The following is a 21,186-nucleotide window of genomic DNA, read 5'->3' on the forward strand; positions in this document are numbered from 1 at the left end:
ATAAATTGAATAATAATTTTTCCACATTTTTGAGAATGTTTTTTAATTACAATTTTAAAACACTTTGAAAGAGAAATAATTTGCTTGGCATTATCTTGAATTGTTTGGTCTTCATAACTTGGGCAATCTAGATACATTTTCAGATTGTAATATTTATGTCAGCTAGGTTATTCTCATTTTGTAAAAGCTCTTCTTAGAGCAAGTTTTCCACTTTTTTAAAAGATAATTTATGATATTTTAAATTATTAAATCCAGTAGAAGAATTAAAAAGCCCAAATATGCATCCTCTGAGGTAAACAAACAAATGAAAAACTGTTTCTTGTCTCATTCTTAAATGTTCCTTGCCTAGAAAAGCAAATACTACATGTACCCCCTTTTAACCAAAAAATTATACTTTGTACTCTTTTATTCAGTTTGCTTTTTTCCCTTCACAATTTACCTTGAACAGCTTTCCATCTCAGTATGACAGCTTATTGACAATTATTTATTCAATATTTGTTCTCAGTGTTGTTTTAGGTGTTAAAGATACAATTTTGAGTAAAACCTGCGAAGTCCCTGCCCACAGGGAGGTTACACTGTCATCAGGGGAATAGACCATGGCAAACAAATACTAAAAAAATGCCAGGGGCTGCTATGAGCTATGAAGAGAAATAAAGGTAGAGAAGGACACGGAGCCTTGTTAGTCAGGGTGGTCTGGGAATTTCTCTGAAAAGGAGGTGTTTGTGTGCGGACAGTAAAGCCACATGAATGCCTTGGGAAAGAGTCTTCCCAGAAGAAAAGGGACCTTCCCTGGCCCAGTGGCAAAAGCAGAGGGCAGGGTGACTAGAGGCATGAGTGATGGGAAGATGGGTGTAGGAAACTTAATCAGAGAGATAGCCAGGGCCATATGTAGTACATTTGGATCTAATTTATTTTGTAATGCTTCATAGTTCCATTCAATGACTTATTATAACTTATTGAACCAGATACAGGTTTATGGGTATGTGACTTTTTCATTTATTTATGCATCCAACAATGTTGCAACTAAATCCCTTTTTTATTATTTATTTATTTATTTTTTCTATTTTTTTTTCTCTAAATCCTTTTATATACACATGCGTATATTTACATACGTATGTGGGTATACCTAGAATAAATTCCTTGTAAAGGAATTGCTGGACCATAGATTATGTACATGTAAATAAAATTCACCAAATGCTTTCCAAAAGTATTGCATGGAGTTTATCCCTTATGCCAAAGTTTATGTCTATGGTTATTTTCCTTGTGTCTTTTGTCAACACTAGATATTATTAAAAACTTTAAAAATTTTGCTAGTTCAATAGTTACAATTATCTCATTTTGAAAAGTATATTTAGATGAGTAAAGATAAACATATACTTACTGGCAATATATTATATGGATTGTTTATTTGAAGCATGTAATCTTTATTTTTTGTTTTCAGAAATTTTATGAATAAGCATCAGAAGCCAGTGCTAACAGGCCAGCGGTTCAAAACTCGGAAAAGGGGTAAGTTGTGTTGTGTTTATGTATGGCAGGGGCAAGGGGGGCAGAGTGGTGGGGAATGTTGTTTAAAGTTCTAATCAATATATAAGTTTGGAGAATGTCAAATTTAGCAATATAAAACCAGTTATTTTACTAGCAAAAGCCATTTTCTTCAGGAATAGCCCAAAGAAATTGCAATTCTGGATATTTGAACTATGGGGCAAATCAGAACAAGGATGAGGAACTTGCTGTTGTAGAGAAAAGAGGGAAGCTGAGGGGGGCTGTAATAACCCAAGAGTCACATTAGGAAGGTGGAAGTCCAAAGTATGGAGGCTTCTCATAGGTTGCACTAGTACACTCTGTGATGGGCTGGGCTATGGTTAGGTGGAGAAAAGTTTTCTTCTTCCTTCTGGATAGTAAAGTAGGCAACAGCTTTCTGTTGGAGACTAAAGATGAAGGCTTTAAGTCTCTTCCGGTTTGGAGTAATTGATGGTGCGTGAGAGGGTGTAAGAGCTCCCCCTACAGGCATGTCTGGACTCCAGTTGTAGCTGAAGTGAAGTGAAGTCACTCAGTCATGTCCAACTCTTTGCAATCCCATGGACTATAGAGTCCATGGAATTCTCCAGGCCAGAATACTGGCGTAGCTAGCCGTTCCCTTCTCCAGGGGATCTTTACCAGCTGAGCTACCAGTGAAGCCCAGTTCTAGGTGAGATTTCCTAATTCCACAAATAAGAATTAGTATTATCTTTGTTTCCACCCAACCTCACTAATTAGTCTTTTGAGCTTTGGCTATAAAATCCAAAGTTCTGCATTCAAGCTTCAGAACTGCCAGTTATTTAGGTGTTTGATTTTGAACAAAGTCATTTAACTTGTCTGAGCTTTGTGTCTTTAGCTACAAAATGAGAGTAATTATATCTGTTCAGGTTGCCTTAGTCTCATGTGAGGCTATGAAGGCAATTGATAAAACTTTACTATTTTTGACATTTGCACTTGGGTTTTACTTTCTTTATGTTTTTAAGAAAATGTTCATATGCAAAGAGAGTAAAACTAAGAGAAGAGTAAATTAGGGAAAGAGATATCAAAGAGCTGTAATCGTTTCAGAATTTTAGAAAGTCGAATGAAATTTACCTAAATATCTTTAAAACTTTAAAATTCATGATATTTTCAAGTGTCTTTTATTGTGGGAAAACTAGTGATAAAGCCAGTTTGATGGTGGCTGTTAAAACGTCTGTATGTGAGTGACTCCTTTCATGTTCATCTTACCATTTTTCTTTGTAAAGAATTTTTAAGTATTCTAAATATTTAACCAGTTTTGCATAATTACACAGAAATCCTCTTGGATTTAAGAATAGTTGAGCTAAAACTTGATTGGGAAACTTTTTAAAATATGAAACATGATATGACTAACACTGAGGAGAGTGACTGAAAAATATTTAAGGAAGTATCATGTGTAAAGATAAAGGATGATTGAATATCTGTGAAGGCCTCATTGCTGATTATGAAACAGAAGCCATGTAATGGTCGTCGAGCACTAAATTGTTGAATTGTTAACCTGTGTCAGATGCCCTTGGCATTCCCCACCAGTGCCTGTAGTGCTGTCTGTGTAAGAACCAGCCAGGTGTGGTCATGTAGAAAGGAAAGATTTCTCAATACAATGGGTCAACTGAATAAGAAGAGATAATAAGAATCACTCAATAGCAGTAAGGCTAAATTTAACTATAAATGCTGCCTGCCAAAAAACTTCACATTCTCTCTAAAAAATGAAAAAAAGTTTTAAAAACCAAAAAAGTAGTTATTTTGTACAGTATTTCTCTTATATGCTTTTATTTTTATGTTTTTATTTTTTGCATCCTTGACTCATCCCCATAAGCGAAGTACAAGTATAGCCTGAACCACCCCCTGTGTTTAGTCCTTGTAGAAACTGTGTCCCCCCTTACACAATGAGGATTGAAATCTGGAAGCAGATAGCCATGCAAGGTGCCGAAACCAGCATGCATTCTTTGTCTCATTGTGTAAAGCAGTCTTGGGGAAAAAAAATAAATGACGTCGAAGATTTCCAAAGGACTTAATCAGAAACTTAGTCACAGTTACGGTATTGTTGCTGCTGGTAATGTGATAATATTTAATGTATGCCCCACTGTGAGGTGAAGAAAGGTTTGCCACCACCTGCCTGCTGAGGGAACGTGTTAATCTCAGACCTGGATCTTCAGCTCACGCAGCTTTCTTAACGTGACGCTGATTCACGGTAGCTGAGCTCCAGCGCCAGGAGAGGGCCTTAGGATGGATTGCACAAGAGCAAACATGAGTCAACGAGTAAACTGGCCCTTACAGTCCGTCAGTTCTGAAATGGAAAGGTTGCCTCTCATACTGAACTGGTTTGCCTCTGATTCATTTGGTGGGCAAGATTGTGCCTGCGTCTCATTGCTTCAGGAGTACGCACAGAGAACCATCCAGAAATATGTTATCTATAATTTGCCAGTTGATGTAGATTTGTATAACTCAGGTCTGTTGGGGATTTAAAGGTGCATTTGAGCCATTTTGTGCAAACTGCTGACTCGGGGAAAAAATGGAGTCAGCCTCATTTTCTGCTTTTCGTAACAGTGAACTGTCTCCTGACAATTCATCGTGCTTTGGCTTTTCTTTTGCTATTATGATGGGGCTGACTTCAGATAAATGGTTGGCAATTTCACAGAGCCGAAAAAGAAATCTGCAGAGGATATTTCAAGGTCATTTTAATAGGCTGTCTTCTGAAGCTCTGTCTTCAGTTTGTAACTATTCCCTAGCTCAGCTAATGCTCTTCCCTGCCAAGTTAGTCTAAAAATGTTTTGTTCTTTTTTTGTTTGTTTGTTTAACATCAAAATGAAACATGGTGTGTACATGCTAAGTTGCTTCAGTCGTGTCTGACTCTTTGTGACTCCATGGTCTGCAGCCTGCCAGGCTCCTCTGTCCTTGGAGATTCTCTAGGCAAGAATACTGAAGTGGGTTGCCATGCCCTCCTCCAGGGGATCTTCCCAAACCCAGGGATCAAACCCGTGTCTCATGTCTCCTGCATTGGCAGGTGGGTTCTTTACCATTAGCGCAACCTGGGAAGCCCAAACATTATAGTAGGGCACATCATATAGAACTTATCCTTTATGAAGTATGCACATCTTACTTATAATATTTTCTCCAAAGAAATTGTGTTTTGTACTGTGACTTGTGGGAATCTGAGAAGGATGAACACTTCTCGCCTGAGCCATTGTTATGCTTAGATGAAATGAGCGAGATGAAATGTTTAATAATTCAAGTGGTATTCTCTAAATTTTGTAGAAAAATACAGCTAAAATTAATGAAAACAGGAGTGTGGAAAAGTGACCAAACATCAGGCATCCAGAGTGACCACATACTCAGGTTTCTCTCTGAGGCTTCAGATCTAAATTGGCGGTTTTAAATAACTCCTAGATTTGTAATAAATGGTGTTAGGAACTAATGAAGTAAACCTTTAAATATATTTTTAAGGTAATATATATTGGAAGTCAATCTGTGTGTATGGTTAGAAAATCCATGATACTTCTCATTCTTTTACTATACCTCAGGGACCTGCAGAAAAAGATGTAGCTTATGTTATTTGTCACTATGTTGGGATATGTTCCCAGTTACCGTAGTTCTTTGAGAAAGCAGTAGTATTTAGATAACTTATAGGCATGTCAGAAATAGGCCTGTTTCTCTCTGTGTCATAGAAGGGTGATTATGACTAACTCCTCAGTGTCACACTTGTGATTCGCCAACACAGTATGAACCTCAGACCCTAAATGTTCCCACCTCAGGGGAGATTTGACCTGCCAAATGGAAACTCAAGGGAGCAGTGCTATATTTTTGTTAGAATTTTGTTGATATTTCTGCTCCACTGTCTTCAAATGAAATACATATCATATTAGTCTTGGTTGTTGAAGGTGAAAAAGAACCTTTGGGTAAAAGTATTGTCTTGTTTCCCCAAACTTCCATTAACGTTCTTGCCATTTTCCTATACAGGAATTTTATATTCCTGCAGATGGACACTTAACTTAGCACGTGGGAGTTCTGCTCTTCATCCTGCAAGAGAATTATTAATCCTCCCAGGCCGTCATGACTTTTTAAGATTCCCAAGCTATACGTGAGCATTTTGACCTACTGCATTATTACTCACTGTTGAAATATCTCTGGCTGTAATATACTACTTTACTTTCCTCCTTGTACTTTCCCTCTCCCTTAGCAAGTCTTTTGAAAAAGTATAACTGGAGGGTGAAGGCCTTTTCACAAGCAGAAGTTTTTAAGTTGTCTGTTAGATTCAAAACAAAGCTGTCTGTATTTGTAGCTTGGTCTGGATTGTACCTTACTGACCAACTTATATTTTCCAATGCTTCGAATTTGTAATTTTCAAACCATCAAAAAGTCTGTTCTGACGCCTGAGTCAACATCCTAGTATGTTGGGGTGCCATTATGTGGGTGGCCTCAGTTGATTTTGGGAGCTGGTCACCAGTTTTAATAAGCTTAAGAGGCTTCCCTATTGGCTCAGATGGTGAAGTATCAGCCTGCAATGCAGGAGACCCAAGAAGGAAATGGCAACCCACTACGGTATTCTTACCTGGAGAATTCCATGGACAGAAGAGCCCGGCTGGCTACAGTCCATGGGGTCACAAAGAGTTGGACACAACTGAGTGACTAATAGTAAGCAACCTGTGGTCTTTTTTTACTTCTCATGTTTTTGTATTAAAGGAAACAGAACTTTTTCCCAGGTGGGAGGAGAATTACCCTTTAGCTGGACCCCCAGTGCAGAGATGATGCTTGCCAATGAGTTTGTCCTTCTGGTCACAGTTGCCTGCTCCTCCCACACCCCATGATCTGTTCTTGTAGGGTGCCCATTCTCTCCCTCCCCCGCTTCACAACAAGACCCTAATTATGTTTTCCCCCCCGCAGTCAACATTTGCATGTTCTTGTCTGCATAATGTTTTGCTTATGGAATCAAAGGGACTTTTATATCTTGTTCATGACAAATAGTGTTCAAGTTAATTTACATCTGTCTTCATGGAATCTTATGCTGCGTGACTCTGACTGGTACTGGGAATGCCATTCTTCTCTGCTTCTGAGGTTGTGGTATTAACCTCTTACAACACATCCTTTCTGTTAGACCATAGGCAGGCAGTCTGTACAAACCAGATAGCTGCTGTCTGGTTTTAAATATAGTTTTTAATTGTATCTAAGTCATGCACGTACATGGTTTAAATAGTCAACACATACATGACTTAAATAGTCAAACCATTCTGCAAAACATGTTGTAACAGCAGCAAGTCTGTTTTCCAGCAGTATTCTTTCTAACCTTTAACTGCTTCTTTTAGCATTTGCATTCCTATGGCCACATAGCACTTCTACTTGGCTGTTTCTTAACGTTTCTGTTGGAGAGGTGTATTATGGATGCACTTCCTGCTGTGGGAGATGAGGATTCGTCTCTTTCACGCCCCCACCCACCTGTAAATCTCTTCCTGTTCTGTGTTCTTTCATTTTATCAGTTTTAGCTAGACTCCTAATTAGGGGTTATATCATTGTGACCTGGTACATGTTCTTCAGAGCTAAACTATTATTTATTTTTCTGAACACCATTTTCTCTTTGGATTAAATGAGTTCAATAGTAATTGATTCTTTTTTTTTTTTTTGCTTAGCTTTCTGTACCTTAAAACTAGGTAACACTACACTTTCCTTTGTTATGTAAATCTCTTCATATGAGCACTTTTGGAATTCTAACAGTGACATTTTATTGAAGGAATTCTAACTATATATCATTTCATACTGTATGATTGTATTGAAAAACCCTCTTCCATTCAGTTTGTTCTTTGGGCCAGTTGTCCAACTGTTAACAGTACAGCTTGAAATGTCCCTTTTCCTACTATCCTGAAAAGTACTGTTGTCTGTCTCTTAGATTTTTTTCTCTTTTTCCTGGATCTCATAACTTAATAAGATTGTGAAATCATGAGTTACTCTCCTATTTTGGTAGAGTGTCTGGTTCATTTGCTTTTTAAAAAGAGTGAATGAGAAACAATTTTTGAGGCCTTGAATGTTTTAATATATGTTTAATCTACTCTTACATAAAGATGGGGACAATAAAGGACAGAAATGGTATGGACCTAACAAAAGCAGCAAATATCAAGAAAAGGTGGCAAGAATACACAGAAGAACTATACAAAAAAGATTTTAATGATCCAGATAAAGACAATGGTGTGATGTCTCACCTAGAGCCAGACATCCTGGAGTGTGAAGTCAAATGGGCCTTAGGAAGCATCACTAGGAACAAAGCTAGTGGAGATGATGGAATTTCAGCTGAGCTATTTCAAATCCTAGAAGATGATGCTGTTAAAGTAAGGCCCTCAATATGCCAGCAAATTTAGAAAACTCAGCAGTGGCCACAGGACTGGAAAAGGTCAGTTTTCATTCCAATCCCAAAGAAAGGCAATGCCAAAGAATGCTCAAACTACCACACAATTGCACTCATCTTACATGCTAGCAAAGTAATGCTCAAAATTCTCCAAGCAAGGCTTCAATAGTATGTGAACTGAGAACTTTCAGATGTTCAACTGGATTTAGAAAAGGCGGAGGAACCAGAGATCAAATTGCAACATCTGTTGGATCATAGAAAAAGCAAGAGAATTCCAGAAAAACATCTACTTCTGTTTTATTGACTATGACAAAGCCTTTTTGTAGATCACAACAAACTGTGGAAAATTCTTCAAGAGATGGGAATACCAGACCACCTTACCAGTCTCCTGAGAAATCTGTATGCAGATCAAGAAGCAACAGTTAGAACCGGACATGGAACACAGACTGGTTCCAAACTGGGAAAGGAGTACGTCAAGGCTGTATATTGTCACCCTGCTTATTTAACTTATATGCAGAGTACATCATGCAAAATGCCAGCCTGTATGAAGCACAAGCTGGGATCAAGATTGGTGGGAGAAATATCAATAACCTCAGATATGCAGATGATACCACTCTAATGGCAGAAAGCAAGAGGAGCTAAAAGAGCCACTTGATGAAAGTGCAACAAGAAAGTGAAAAATCTGGCTTAAAACTAAGCGTTCAAAAAGCGAAGATCATGGCATCTCTTCCTGTCACTTCATGGCAAATAGATGGGGAAACAATGGAAACTGTGACATACTTTATTTTCTTGAGCTCCAAAATCACTGCAAATGGTGACTGCAGCCATGACATTAAAAGACGCTTGCTCTTTGGAAGAAAAGTTGTGACCAACCTAGACAGCATATTAAAAAGCAGAGACATTACTTTGCCAACAGAGGTCCGTCTATTCAAAGCTATGGTTTTTTCAGTGGTCATGTATAGATGTGAGAGTTAGACTATAAAGAAAGCTGAGCACCAAAGAATGGATGCTGTTGAACTGTGGTGTTGAAGAAGAGTCTTGAGAGTCCCTTGAACTGCAAGGAGATTCAACTAGTCATTCCTAAAGGAAATCAGTCCTGAATATTCATTGGAAGGACTGATGCTGAAGCTGAAGCTCCAGTACTTTGGCCACCTGATGTGAAGAACTGACTCAGTGGAAGAGACCCTGATGCTGGAAAAGACTGAAGGCAGGAGGAGAAGGGGACGACAGAGGATGAGATAGTTGGATGGCATCACTGACTCTAGGGGCATGAATTTGAGCAAGCTCCAGGAGTTGGTGATGGATAGGGAAGCCTGGCGTGCTGCAGTTCATGGGGTCACAAAGAGTCAGACTTGCCGAAGCAACTGACCCCACTGAACTATGTTTAATTAATAGTGTGACCAAACACTGGAATTCTCAGTTGAAAATTGTTTCTCCTTGGAATTTTGAAGGAATATCTTCTGGCTTCTGGTATTTCTGTTGGGCAATCCAAGGTTGTTCTGTTTCTTGATACCTTGTATGTGACTTGGTTTTTTGGCCCTGAAGCTTTGGAGAGTTGCTTTATTCTGAAGTTTCACAGTGATGAATGCGCCTTGCGGATCCGCTTTCAGGCCTTGTGCTGTGTCCACAGATGGTCTTTCATTGGGAAACTCACGTCTCCTTTAAAAGTGAAATTTCTTGAAAGTTTTAAACCCTTCCCTTTTTAAGAAAATTGTCTTTTTATTCACTTGTTTGGACATTTGGCTAGTCTGCTCTTTTTCTTATCATTACACTCCTATTATGTGGGTCTTTGACTTTTCTCTCAGTTTCTAAGAAATACTCTCAGCTTTCTCTTTTAACTCTTCAGTTGAGTTCTTAAGGTTTTTTTATCATATTTTTCATTTCCAAGAACTCTTTTTTATTCATGAAATGTTTTTTTTCCCATAGCATTCTCTTCTCCTCCTCTTTCTTCCTTTTTAAAAAAAAAAAAAAAAAAAAAAGTTGCAATATCTACTTCTCTCTCTAAAGACATTTATGATAGAATATTTTGGGGGGATGTCATCCTTTGCCCCTTTTCCTCATATGCAGACTCAGTCTTTGTAAGGGGGAAAAGGTGAAATTCTTTGAACTGAATGTTAGATCCTTTGTCTTATCTAGTCATTTTTTTTTAACTCCTCATCTGACATCTAGTTTGTTATCTTCACTTTTTTTCAAGTGATCCTTAACTTTGTTCAAGATTTTCCTCCAAAGTGACCTTCCACAAAGAAGTCTCTCTAGAGTGTGCTGAGGAAGGAAAGTTACATAGTATCTGTATCCTTAAATCCTCTGAAATACTTCAGGGCATCTACAAAATTGAAATTGTTTTCATAATAAAATACCAAGATAATATTTGCCCCCTTCACACATTCTCTCAGGAGTTTAACAGTGGTTTCAGGATGTGTGATATTGCAGCAAATTGCACACAGCACCTTTGAGAATTTGTCTATCTGCCATTACTCCAGACTTTTAAAGAAATGCAAAAGTGTAAAACAGTGCCTCTCTTCTCACTAATATCTTTCATGTAATAAATATTTTTAATTTTATTTCTATAAAATAAATTGCCTTGGATGTAATATCCATAAACACAAGAGTTCTTTGGAATCTTTAGTACTTTTGAAGGTTGTCAAGGGGTCATGCAATCAGGAAGGTTGACAACATCTTCTCTGAAGCTAGATTTATAAACATATAGCTCAGATATTTATTAAATATTTAAATATTCTGGAATAATTTATCTTGTTAAGAAAAAAATATCCCTCCGGGAAGTAACAGGTGTTGGTGAGGATGTGGTTAAAGGAGAACCTTTGAACACTCTTGGTGGGAGTGTAAATTTGTGCAGCCACTATAAAAAACAGTATGGAATTTCCTTTAAAAAATTAAAAATAGACCTACATATGACCCAGCAACTCTACTTCTGGGTATTTATCTGAAGAAAATGAAAACACTAACTCAAAAAGATACATTCACCCCAGTGTTCACTGAAACATTATATATAATAGCTAAGATATAGAGACAACCTAAGTTTTCATTACTCAGCAATAAAGAGAAGGAAATCCTGTTGTTTGTGACAACATGGATGGATCTGAAGGGAATTATGTTAAGTGAAATAAGAAAGACAAATTCTATATGATCTCATATGTGAAATCTTAACAGTGAAAACAACAAAAAAGCTCATAGATAACAGATTGATGGTTGCAAAAGGAAAGGGTATGAAGATGTGGGCCAATGGGTGAAGGTAGTGTTCAAAAAGAACAAACTTCCAACTGTAGAATAAGTAATGAGAATGGCATGTTCAGCCTGATAACTAATAATACTGTATTGCATACTTGAAATAAGATCTTATAAGTTCTCATTACAAGACAGAATTTATGACTTATGTATGGTGATGAATGTTCACTAAACTTAATGGTGATCATTTTGCAATATGTACAGATATCAAATCATTAAACTAATATTATATATCAATTATATCTCAATTAAAAAATTTTTAAACGAGGTACCCCTCTTTATTTCCTCCCTTCCAGTCTTTGTTTGTTTTTATATTCTCCCTTATTCTTAGGTAATTCTCCCTGAGTCATTTTCTTTTTCTGTCCTGGATAGAAAAAATTTTTTAAACTTTTGATTGTTAACTTTATTTTTGATTAGAGAGTTAGAGTTAATAGTTACGTTGGCCTACCCTATGAGTGATACAAATGATTGATCATCAACTTTTTAACGTATTAAACTGTGACCCCATTTAGCAGAAATCAGTTGCTTAAATGAATATTTAAATAAGGGCTTTAACATGAAAAATTAGTAGGAAATCTTAATTGTCTTTCAACTTTTAAATAATCATGCTATCAAATAAAAACCAGTGAGCAAAGGAAATGTATGGTTGCATTTTGGAATGTGATGTATAAGTATAAGAACCATTGTATTATCTATTATTTTAGATGAAAAAGAGAAATTCGAACCCACAGTCTTCAGGGATACACTTGTCCAGGGGCTTAATGAAGCTGGTGATGACCTTGAAGCTGTAGCCAAGTTTCTGGACTCTACAGGCTCAAGATTAGATTATCGTCGCTATGCAGACACACTCTTCGATATCCTAGTGGCTGGCAGTATGCTTGGTAAGCCATATACTAGAGCATCTTGTAGTATTATGTACTTTCAATTTTATTGAAATATTTTCTTATGAGACAGAATCTTTATAAGCTTTACATGTATGATAGTTGATTTAAAAAAAATACAAATGGAAGTGTGTAAAACTTTTACCCAGATTATGATTTGGAATGGTGTTGATGTGGCTGTGAAATGTTTGTTGGTTAAGAGAGGCATAGCACTGAGAACTTTTGTTGACAGACAACACGGTTGGCCACTTGGCTGTAGCTAAAAGCCAATTTTCCTATGTGTCCCTAATCTTTGAATGTTTCTGGAGTGGATTTAGGAGGGATGATTTCTGCATTATAGTTCATGGATCATCTAGATCAGGGGTCCTCAACCCCTAGTCTGTGAGAAAATTGTCTTGCATGAACCTGGCCCCTGGTGCCAGAAAGGTTGGAGACCACTTATTTAGATCATTCCAGTATATTTAAGGAGCTTACCTAGTGGCTCAGACAATAAAGAATCTGCCTGCAAGTTAAACTCCAATTGCCATAGCACCTTTCTTTTTAGTCCCACCCACCCCTTATTTTTGGTACAAGAGCAGTGAGATTTAACTTTTTCAACAAATTTAAAAAGAAGCCCTAGTGTTTCGTTAAATATCATTTCATCAATCAATAATAAAATGTCTAAGAAATATAGTTTATATTTAGTTTTTAAAAAATCCTCATAATTGTGAAACTATGTCTTACAGAGCAGGGGCATCAGGGGAAAAGGTTTCAGAATACTATTTAAGTGTCCTGGTATGCTGATCTAAATGTTTGTTAGGTATCACAACCACCCATTTTTCCTCTCATAATTGTTGTGAGAACTTGGTTTTCGTAACCAGTTCCTGTGGTAATCGTAAATCACTGGAAGTGGTCAGATCTCCAGGTTAGTGATTTTCAACTACCTGGAGGACCTAGGCAAATGTATGCAAGTGTTTTCGTTGTCACAAAGATGTGGGAATGGAGGCCCGGTATGTCACCTACTCTGCTATGCAAGGAACATTCTGTACAATCAAAAATTGCCCTGCACAGCATGCTGTGAGTACCTTTCATTGAGAAATGTTGCTTAGGCCAACCAGCTTTAAGCAGGGTATATACATACCTTTCTAGATAGTGCTGTGCTGTGCTTAGTCGCTCAGTTGTGTGCGACTCTTTGCAACCCCATGGGCTGTAGCCCACCAGCCTCCTCTGTCCATGGGGATTCTCCAGGCGAGAATCCTAGAGTGGGTTGCCATGCCCTCCTCCAGGGGATCTTCCCAACCCAGGTACTGAACCCAGGTCTTCTGCCTTGCAGGTGAATTCTTTACCATCTGACTCACCAGAGAAGTCCTTTCTAGATAGAGCCACCCTTTAATTCTTCACTCTGAGCTCTTATATCTATCTGTGCTGGTACATGGCCCCATTCACTTCCAGACTCCCTTTTGATTTGAACTGCTGGTTTTCACTAGGTGCCAAGTTTATTTTTATTCCTACTGTTTATGAAAATCTCATTATCACTGTAGGTAATTCAAGTCCATGTATAAAAGCACTTTGTAGTGTGCTCAAATCCCAATACTCAGAAATTGCTGTTGTTGTTCAGTCGCCAAGTCGTGTCCTACTTTTTGTGACCCCATGGCCTAAGCACACCAGGCTTCCTCTCCTTTATTATCTCCCAGAGTTTGCTCAAACTCATGTCCATTGAGTCGGTGATGCCATCCAACGATCTCATCCTCTGTCGTCCCCTTCTCCTTCTGCCTTCAATCTTTGCCAGCATCAGGGTCTTTTCAAACGAGTCAGTTCTTCACATCAGGTGGCCAAAGTATTGAAGCTTTGGCTTCAGAATTGGTCCTTCCAGTGAATATTCAGGATTAATTTCCTTTAGGATTAACTGGTTTGATCTCCTTGCAGTCCAAGAAGCTCGCAAGAGCCTTCTCTAGTCCCACAGTTCGAAAGCATCAGTAATTCAGTGCTCAGCCTCCTTTGTGTTCCAGTTCTCACATCCATACATGACTACTGGAAAAACCATGGCTTTGACTAGACGGACCTTTGTCGGCAAAGTGACACCTCTGCTTTTTAATACGCTGTCTAGGTTTGTCATTAAAAAGCAGAGGCATCACTTTGCCGGCAAAGGTTTGTCATAGCTTTCCTTCCAAGGAGCAAGTGTCTTTTAATTTCATGGCTACAGTCACCTTTAGCAATGATTTTGGAGCCCAAGAAAATAAAATCTGCTAGTTTTTCCCCATCTGTTTACCATGAAATGATGAAGTGATGGGACCTGATGTCATGGTCTTAGTTTTTTTAATGTTGAGTTTCAAACCAGTTTTTTCACTTTCCTCTTTTCACTCTCATCAAGAGACTCTTTAGTTCCTCTTCACTTTCTGCCATTAGCGTGGTATCATATGCATATCTGAGGTTGTTCATATTTTTCCCAGTAATCTTGATTCCAGCTTATGCTTCATCCAGTCCAGCATTTTGCATGATGTACTCTGCATATAAGTTAAATAAGCAGGGTGACAATGTACAGCCTTGATGTACTCCTTTCCCAATTTGGAACCAGTCTTGTTCCATGACCAGTTCTAACTGTTGCTTCTTTGCCTACATACAGGTTTCTCAGGAGACAGGTAAGGTGGTCTGATATTCCCATCTCTTTCTAAGAATTTTCCACATTTTGTTGTGATCCACACCGTCAAAGGCTTCAGCGTAATCAATGAAGCAGAAGTAGACGTTTTAAAAGAAGTATAATCACTGCAGATGGTGATTGCAGCCATGAAATTAAAAGACACTTAACTCCTTGGAAGGAAAGTTATGACCAACCTAGACAGTATATTAAAAAGCAGAGACATTACTTTGTCAACAAAGGTCCATCTAGTCAAGGCTGTGGCTTTTCCAGTAGTCATGTATGGATGTAAGAGTTGGACTATAAACAAAGCTGAGTGCTGAAGAATTGATGCTTTTGAACTGTGGTGTTGGAGAAGACTCTTGAGAGTCCCTTGGACTCCAAGGAGATCCAGCCAGGCCATCCTAAAGGAAATCAGTCCTCGGTGTTCATTGGAAGGACTGATGTTGAAGCTGAAACTCCAGTACTTTGGCCACCTGATGCAAAGAGCTGACTCATTTGAAAAGACCCTGATGCTGGGAAGGATTGGGGGCAGGAGGAGAAGGTGACGACAGAGGATGAGATGGTTGGATGGCATCACCGACTCAGTGGACATGAGTTTGGGTAGACTCCGGGAGTTGGTGATGGACAGGGAGGCCTGGCATGCTGTGGTTCATGGGGTCGCAAAGAGTCAGACACAACTGAGCGACTGAACTGAACTGAAGTGTGCTCAAATGCCAATACCCAGAGATAAATATTGTTAATATTTGGTTACTTCTTCTCTACAGATTTCTTTACCTAAATACATAAACTTTTGAGGATGGGATGATATTATACAAACACAATAACTCTCTCTGCTGTTTTGTATTTACAGTGCAGTATGTTGTTGTCTTTCTTACTATAATAAGTGTTACCTCAAATGATTCTGAAAAGAATGAAAACCATAATTAAGAGTGAGATTGAACCTTTCCTGTTGTGATTATTGGTTTTTTCAATTTCCTTAACTATTATAGACTTTTTTTGATACACTGGTTAATTGTATGCAAGGATAATCTTTGGTCAGTTTTGGTTCTTGTCAAAGTCACAAATGACTTCACCCGTCAATCTGGGGCACGCTTTTCAATTCTTAGTGCCTTCCTGGCAGCACTGTTGACCTTTTGATCATCCTTGAAGTGTTTTCCTTTCTTTCCTTTCATAGACCATTTAGACTCCCTACTCCCTCTCTTGGTGACACCTCACATATGTTCAAAGTTATATGCTTTGCATTGATTATCTCAAGACTTCATTTACCATCTCCATAATGATGATGAGCAAATTTATACCTGCAGCCTATACCAGGATCACAAGGTCTGCAGCATCTTGCCTCTCTCTTACTCATAGAACTTAGAGCTCAAGGGGAGATTCCCTCACCACCACCTTCATTTTACAGACACACACATTGAGCACTCTTTGTCAGTCTTTCCCCCTTTCCACTGTTAGGCTTTTTTCCTAATAAACCCCATATGTTTGAAAAAAAGAATTCATGTGTTCACGCCATATTCATACATCCAAAAGAGTATAGGACAAAATGTTTGGTACAGTGTATGAGCATAGTTAGTACAACCCCAGATATCTACCAAGGCCACATGTATGATGTAATGAAAAAAGTTAGCTAGGTGCATTCTTTTCATATAAACATTTTGTTTGCTAATTTAGTATTAAGAATTTTCTTAACATCCACAAAAATATTTACCTTTCACTGCTACTCTTGAGACAATAGTTATCTTGGCTTTTCAGTTGTACACTTTGAAGAGTAGATACAAGAAACACTTTATTTTTCTACTACTTTGAGAGAAACAGAAAATTTCACAAAAGTTTTAGAAATGGCAATTAATACTTGCTCTCACTCTCAGGGAGAAAAAAAGCGAGGTGTAGCAATATTATTAATGTGTAACAGATACTTTGTTTTGTAAGATAATGTAGTTTTTAAATTTTACCTCTTAAAAGACTGTAGTTTCCAAATCAGACTTTTCAGTTATGTAACTTCTATCAGATAGGAATCATTAGTCCAGAGTTTTTAGAAGATTATCCTCTTAATAAAATTTTGTTCCCCTTCCCCCAAAAAAAATTTGTTCCAGGTGGTTGTATTCATTATAAAGGGCTAATTGAATTGTGCATAAATTAATTGCATGAGAACAGACTCCTGAAGGAGCTGACTTTTCTAAAAACAAATTTACTTACAAAACTGTAAGAACAATTGGCTATTTGTAGCTTATCTCATCCAAAGATCTGAAATATGACTCAAATCAAAACACTAAAATATGGCCTGTACAAATACCTACTCAACAAATATTTGAGTGTATAGTAGTTATTAACCTAATTTGACTTGCTCAAATTTTCACCCTAATTCTGATGAAGTAAAGTCAGAAAACAAAACTACCTAGTATTCTGACTCTGGTCTTCTAATCAACCAATGTTTGTAATGGCCACCATTGAAACTTATAGGAGGAGCCTTTGATTATGCATGTGTGCATGAGTGTCTGACTTTTTGCAACCCCATGGACTGTAGTTTGCCAGGCTCCTCTGTCCATGGGATTTCCCAAGCAGGAATACTGGAGTGGGTTGCAATATCCTTTTCCAGGGGATCTTCTCAACCCAGGGATTGAACCTGCATCTCCTGCATTGGCAGGCGAGTTCTTTATCATTGTGCCACCTGGAAAGCCCTTTGAATGAGGAAAGTTGAGTGGTAGAAAAAAGGCATTCTTTTGTTCTAATCCATTTATTTGTCCATTTCCTGCATGATACTGTATAGGTTATGGGGGCAAAGATGAGCAACAATAAAATACACTCTTTCCTAGCCAATGCAACTGCTGAGTGATCAAATATAAATGACAAGGGATCAGAGTGTATACTGATCAACACTGTATGGATAACTGGGTTAGTGAGGAGGAAACATTCTTGATACCTACGGAAGTTGAAACCATCAAGATATACTATAAAAGCCAGGTCTGGGTAGTGCTAGTGTTGGCGAACTGGAGTCCAGCAAAATATTATTAGCAAACCTGGAAAGTGAACCATGTTCTGATGTGGGAAACATCAAGAACTGCATTGAGAATAATCAAATTAAATTCACTGAATAAATGTTATTGTTTAGCTATCATGGTTAAGGATACACTTTGGCAAGAACCAGACTTACACGGTCCAGTGAAGTCAAGTATGTAGATCAACAATCTCATATCCTATGGTAGGAATACACATTCGAATAACCATTTTACATTATGATAGAAGTATAAACAAGGGCACTCCAGTGGTCAGGACTCTGCTTCCAATGCAGGGGGCATGGGTTCAGTCCCTGGTTAGAAAACTAAGATCCTTCATGCTACACAGCACAGCCAAAACACAAATCAAACCATACAAACATCTTCTATAAATTAATTAGTTTTTAGAAAAGTTAACTCCTTCAAGAGTCTATTTTGATGCAATTAATTTATTCATAAGATTTAGTTAGCCCTTTGTAATAAACACAACCACTTGAACAAAATTTTATTAAGGTGATAATCTTCTAAAAAACTCTGTACACATGTACATCATTCGAAGAAAGTTTATGTGATACCTAGTTTTACTGTTTTCCTAGATGTGCAAGAATTGATCTCTTCTACACATGCTGTTCTGATTTCATTGTTGTCCTAATGGTTATTAACCATTCTCTTATTAGCCCCTGGAGGAACACGCATAGATGATGGTGATAAGACCAAGATGACCAACCACTGTGTGTTTTCAGCAAATGAAGATCATGAAACCATCCGAAACTATGCTCAGGTAGATTTAAGAAAAGTTAAGATTCAGAAATTCTTCAGGTCACTTTTTTAATAGAAATGTTCAGTAGCTCTTAAACATATGGAGAGATACTTAATTGCGTTCATAATAAGACAGTGATCATTAAAACTTCAGGAAGATAAGAATGTTTTTACCTTTCATCCATAAGAGACATGAGGAATCATAATTTCTGTTGGAATATAAGTTGGTCCCAGCTTTAGGGAGAGTAGTTGAGCACTATCCTTCAAAACTAAAACATCAAAGGATGAAAATCCATAGGTCTGAAAATCTGTAAGTTGATCCATAGGCTACTAATTAAGTAGAGCTTGGTAATTCATATTAATAAACTATCAGGTAGCTGTTCAAAAGAAAGAGGCAAGGAGATACTTGTAATACATAAAGCCTATAAAGGATTTATATACAGATTGAATAAAGAACTGTAAGTCATGAAGAAAAGGGCAAGCAGCCTATTAGGAAAAGTGATGATTCAAGTGCATCACATTTATTGTGCACTTTATTCTATTACTGTTACATTGGCTCTACCTCAGATCATCAGGCATTAGAGCCCAGTGGTTGGAGTTAACTTTGGGGGTAGGGCCTCAATGTATGAATTTAGTAGGAACACAGACATTCGGTCCATAACAAACATCATTCCTCTTTAAAAAAACAGTTCAGGATTCTACTGACACACTTGGAAATCCTGCTTGAGAAATCTAACTGGATTATTGGGGCCAGTAGTCTTTATTGCTCATCTGCTGAAATCATGTTTGTATTCACCTGGAGTATAATCTCCCCTGAACTCTGATCTCCTCCCATCATGTACAGTATCTCAGTGATTATATCTGTAATCGCTTTTGTTTCAGTTATTAATATTTTCCATCTCTGTGTCACACAGTTTTAAAATTATATTCGTTTTATTTTCATCAAAGTTATTTTTGTTTTCTCACCTATTATATTCTCAAATGGATTTGTTTTTTTCCTACATGCATTTTGATCCTGTTTTATCCCTCAGGTCATAATAACTCTTTTGAAATGCTTGTGGTTCTCATATCACAGTAGGAGAATGTTTAACTACATGTTTTTATTAGTGTAGACCCGTGTAGTTGAGGTGAGTTTGCCTTTTAAAATTGTTTACATAATATCGACTGGTTTCTTTTATGTTTAGGTCTTCAACAAACTCATCAGGAGATATAAGTATTTGGAAAAAGCATTTGAGGATGAAATGAAAAAGGTAAAAATTCAAATGTAATATACTCTGTTTGCTAAAATAATGACATGAAGAGGGATGAAAATTTTGCTTTTATAGTGGTAGTCCAAAGTACCACAGACCTTTAAGCTTTTAATAAATGCTTGTTGAGTGAAGAAATGAGTATGACAGATCATTAGCTAACAGCTGTAGAAAGAAATACATGATTAGCCTAAAATTTTTCCTTCATGTTTAATGTAAGCCAGCATGCTTTGTTCAAAGGAATATTTTTGTAGAATATATAATTAGTTAAAGCTTATGAAAGAGCATAACACAGCAGCTATTAATCACTAAAATTCTTTAATTTTAGAAGATGCTGTTAGCAAAGGAGATAGAAGCATACCTTTGGAAATAGTATCTGGGTGTAAATCTCATTGGTTTTTTCATCTATAAAATAGCTGCAATAAAAGTATGGACTTTATGTATGGTTGTTGTAGGAATAATTTCTATGAGCTGTAAGGTACTTAGCACAGTAATTGACCTCTAATAGATAGCCAAATAAGCAATAGCACTTTATTAAAGAAGCCCTCTTTTCAGAAATTGCAGTATATTCCTTTCTAATTTGTAGCTCCTCTTTACTTATATATGGCAGTTACAGATTTGTATGCTGCTTTGCCTTCATTTCTGATTTTAGATGTCTGCCTAAATTATAAACCAAAGGAATAAAGAAACCATCTACTTTGTTACTTTGCAACATCTACTTTGCTGCTTACCCACTCTTGCTTCCCTTTGTTCAAAATGGTGCCATATATAACAAGCATTTAAGCAGCAAAATCATTTTTTTAAATCTATATTCTCCATGGCTTGACTTTAACATAAAAAAATCCTTCAGCATGAAAACATACAACTATATATGCATACAGATGTTCATCACAGTATTGAGACGTAACCTAAATTTTCATGGTGGGAAACAGGTTAATTAAATCATGGTCTCTGTACAATAGGGTACTATGCAGTCAGTTAAAGGAGGCATAACTACATGAATTGATGAGAGGAAATGTCTATGATAAATTGTTAAGTAAAAGAGCAACCATTTGGCAGAAGTTTAACCTTAGCAAGTTACTTAATTTCTTTGTGCCTCAGATTTCTTTGTTGAAAGCGAGGATCAAGACTTTCGTAAATAGTCATATACACATAAAGTGTTCAGAAAACTGCTCCACTCAGCAAGTTTGAGCTGTTATCAATGTATAGTTCAGTAAAAGCATGTGTAGACATGTAGTTATTTATAAAATGTAGGCATACAGAAGTACATTTAAGAATCTGAAAGGACACATCTCAAACTGTTAATAATGCTTATTCTAAGGAAATAGGATTAAAGAAGAGATTGCTCACATTTTTATATTATTCTATGTTAGATTTATTCTACTAGCATGTATTACATTTTTTTTACCATGGAAAACAATTGAATGGATTCAAGTGGTCTGTTATTTGGTTAGATGCTTAGAAAATAAGAAGTGTGTCATTAAAATAGAGGGATAGATATGACCAAAAAATGATATTAAAGCATTCAAATGAACATCTTACCACTTTGCCTAATAATATCACTCATGTTTTTCTTCTC

General features: G+C 37.2%; 1 protein-coding gene across 6 annotated transcripts in view; it reads left to right on the forward strand.

Moving 5' to 3' along the window:
* Positions 1-21,186, forward strand: part of BZW2 (basic leucine zipper and W2 domains 2) — a 57,698-nt gene that overhangs the window by 15,122 nt on the left and 21,390 nt on the right. For 4 of the 6 annotated variants that reach the window (XR_014067832.1, XR_014067831.1, XM_081537653.1 and 1 more), the window contains exons 2-5: positions 1,442-1,506; positions 11,815-11,991; positions 18,279-18,382; positions 19,545-19,610. Coding sequence is in view for 4 of the 6 variants with exons in the window: in XM_081537653.1 (XP_081393779.1) it covers positions 1,449-1,506; positions 11,815-11,991; positions 18,279-18,382; positions 19,545-19,610 (405 nt within the window). In the remaining 2 variants the exon portion in view is untranslated. Of the gene's footprint in view, positions 1-1,441; positions 1,507-5,493; positions 5,615-11,814; positions 11,992-18,278; positions 18,383-19,544; positions 19,611-21,186 lie in introns of all 6 variants that reach the window. The other 2 variants (XM_081537655.1, XM_081537654.1) reach the window with 1 other exon arrangement.

The sequence above is a fragment of the Giraffa tippelskirchi genome, chromosome 10 (assembly GCF_054371585.1).
Source record: "Giraffa tippelskirchi isolate mGirTip1 chromosome 10, T2T-mGirTip1v1.2.pri, whole genome shotgun sequence".
NCBI lineage: Eukaryota > Metazoa > Chordata > Mammalia > Artiodactyla > Giraffidae > Giraffa > Giraffa tippelskirchi.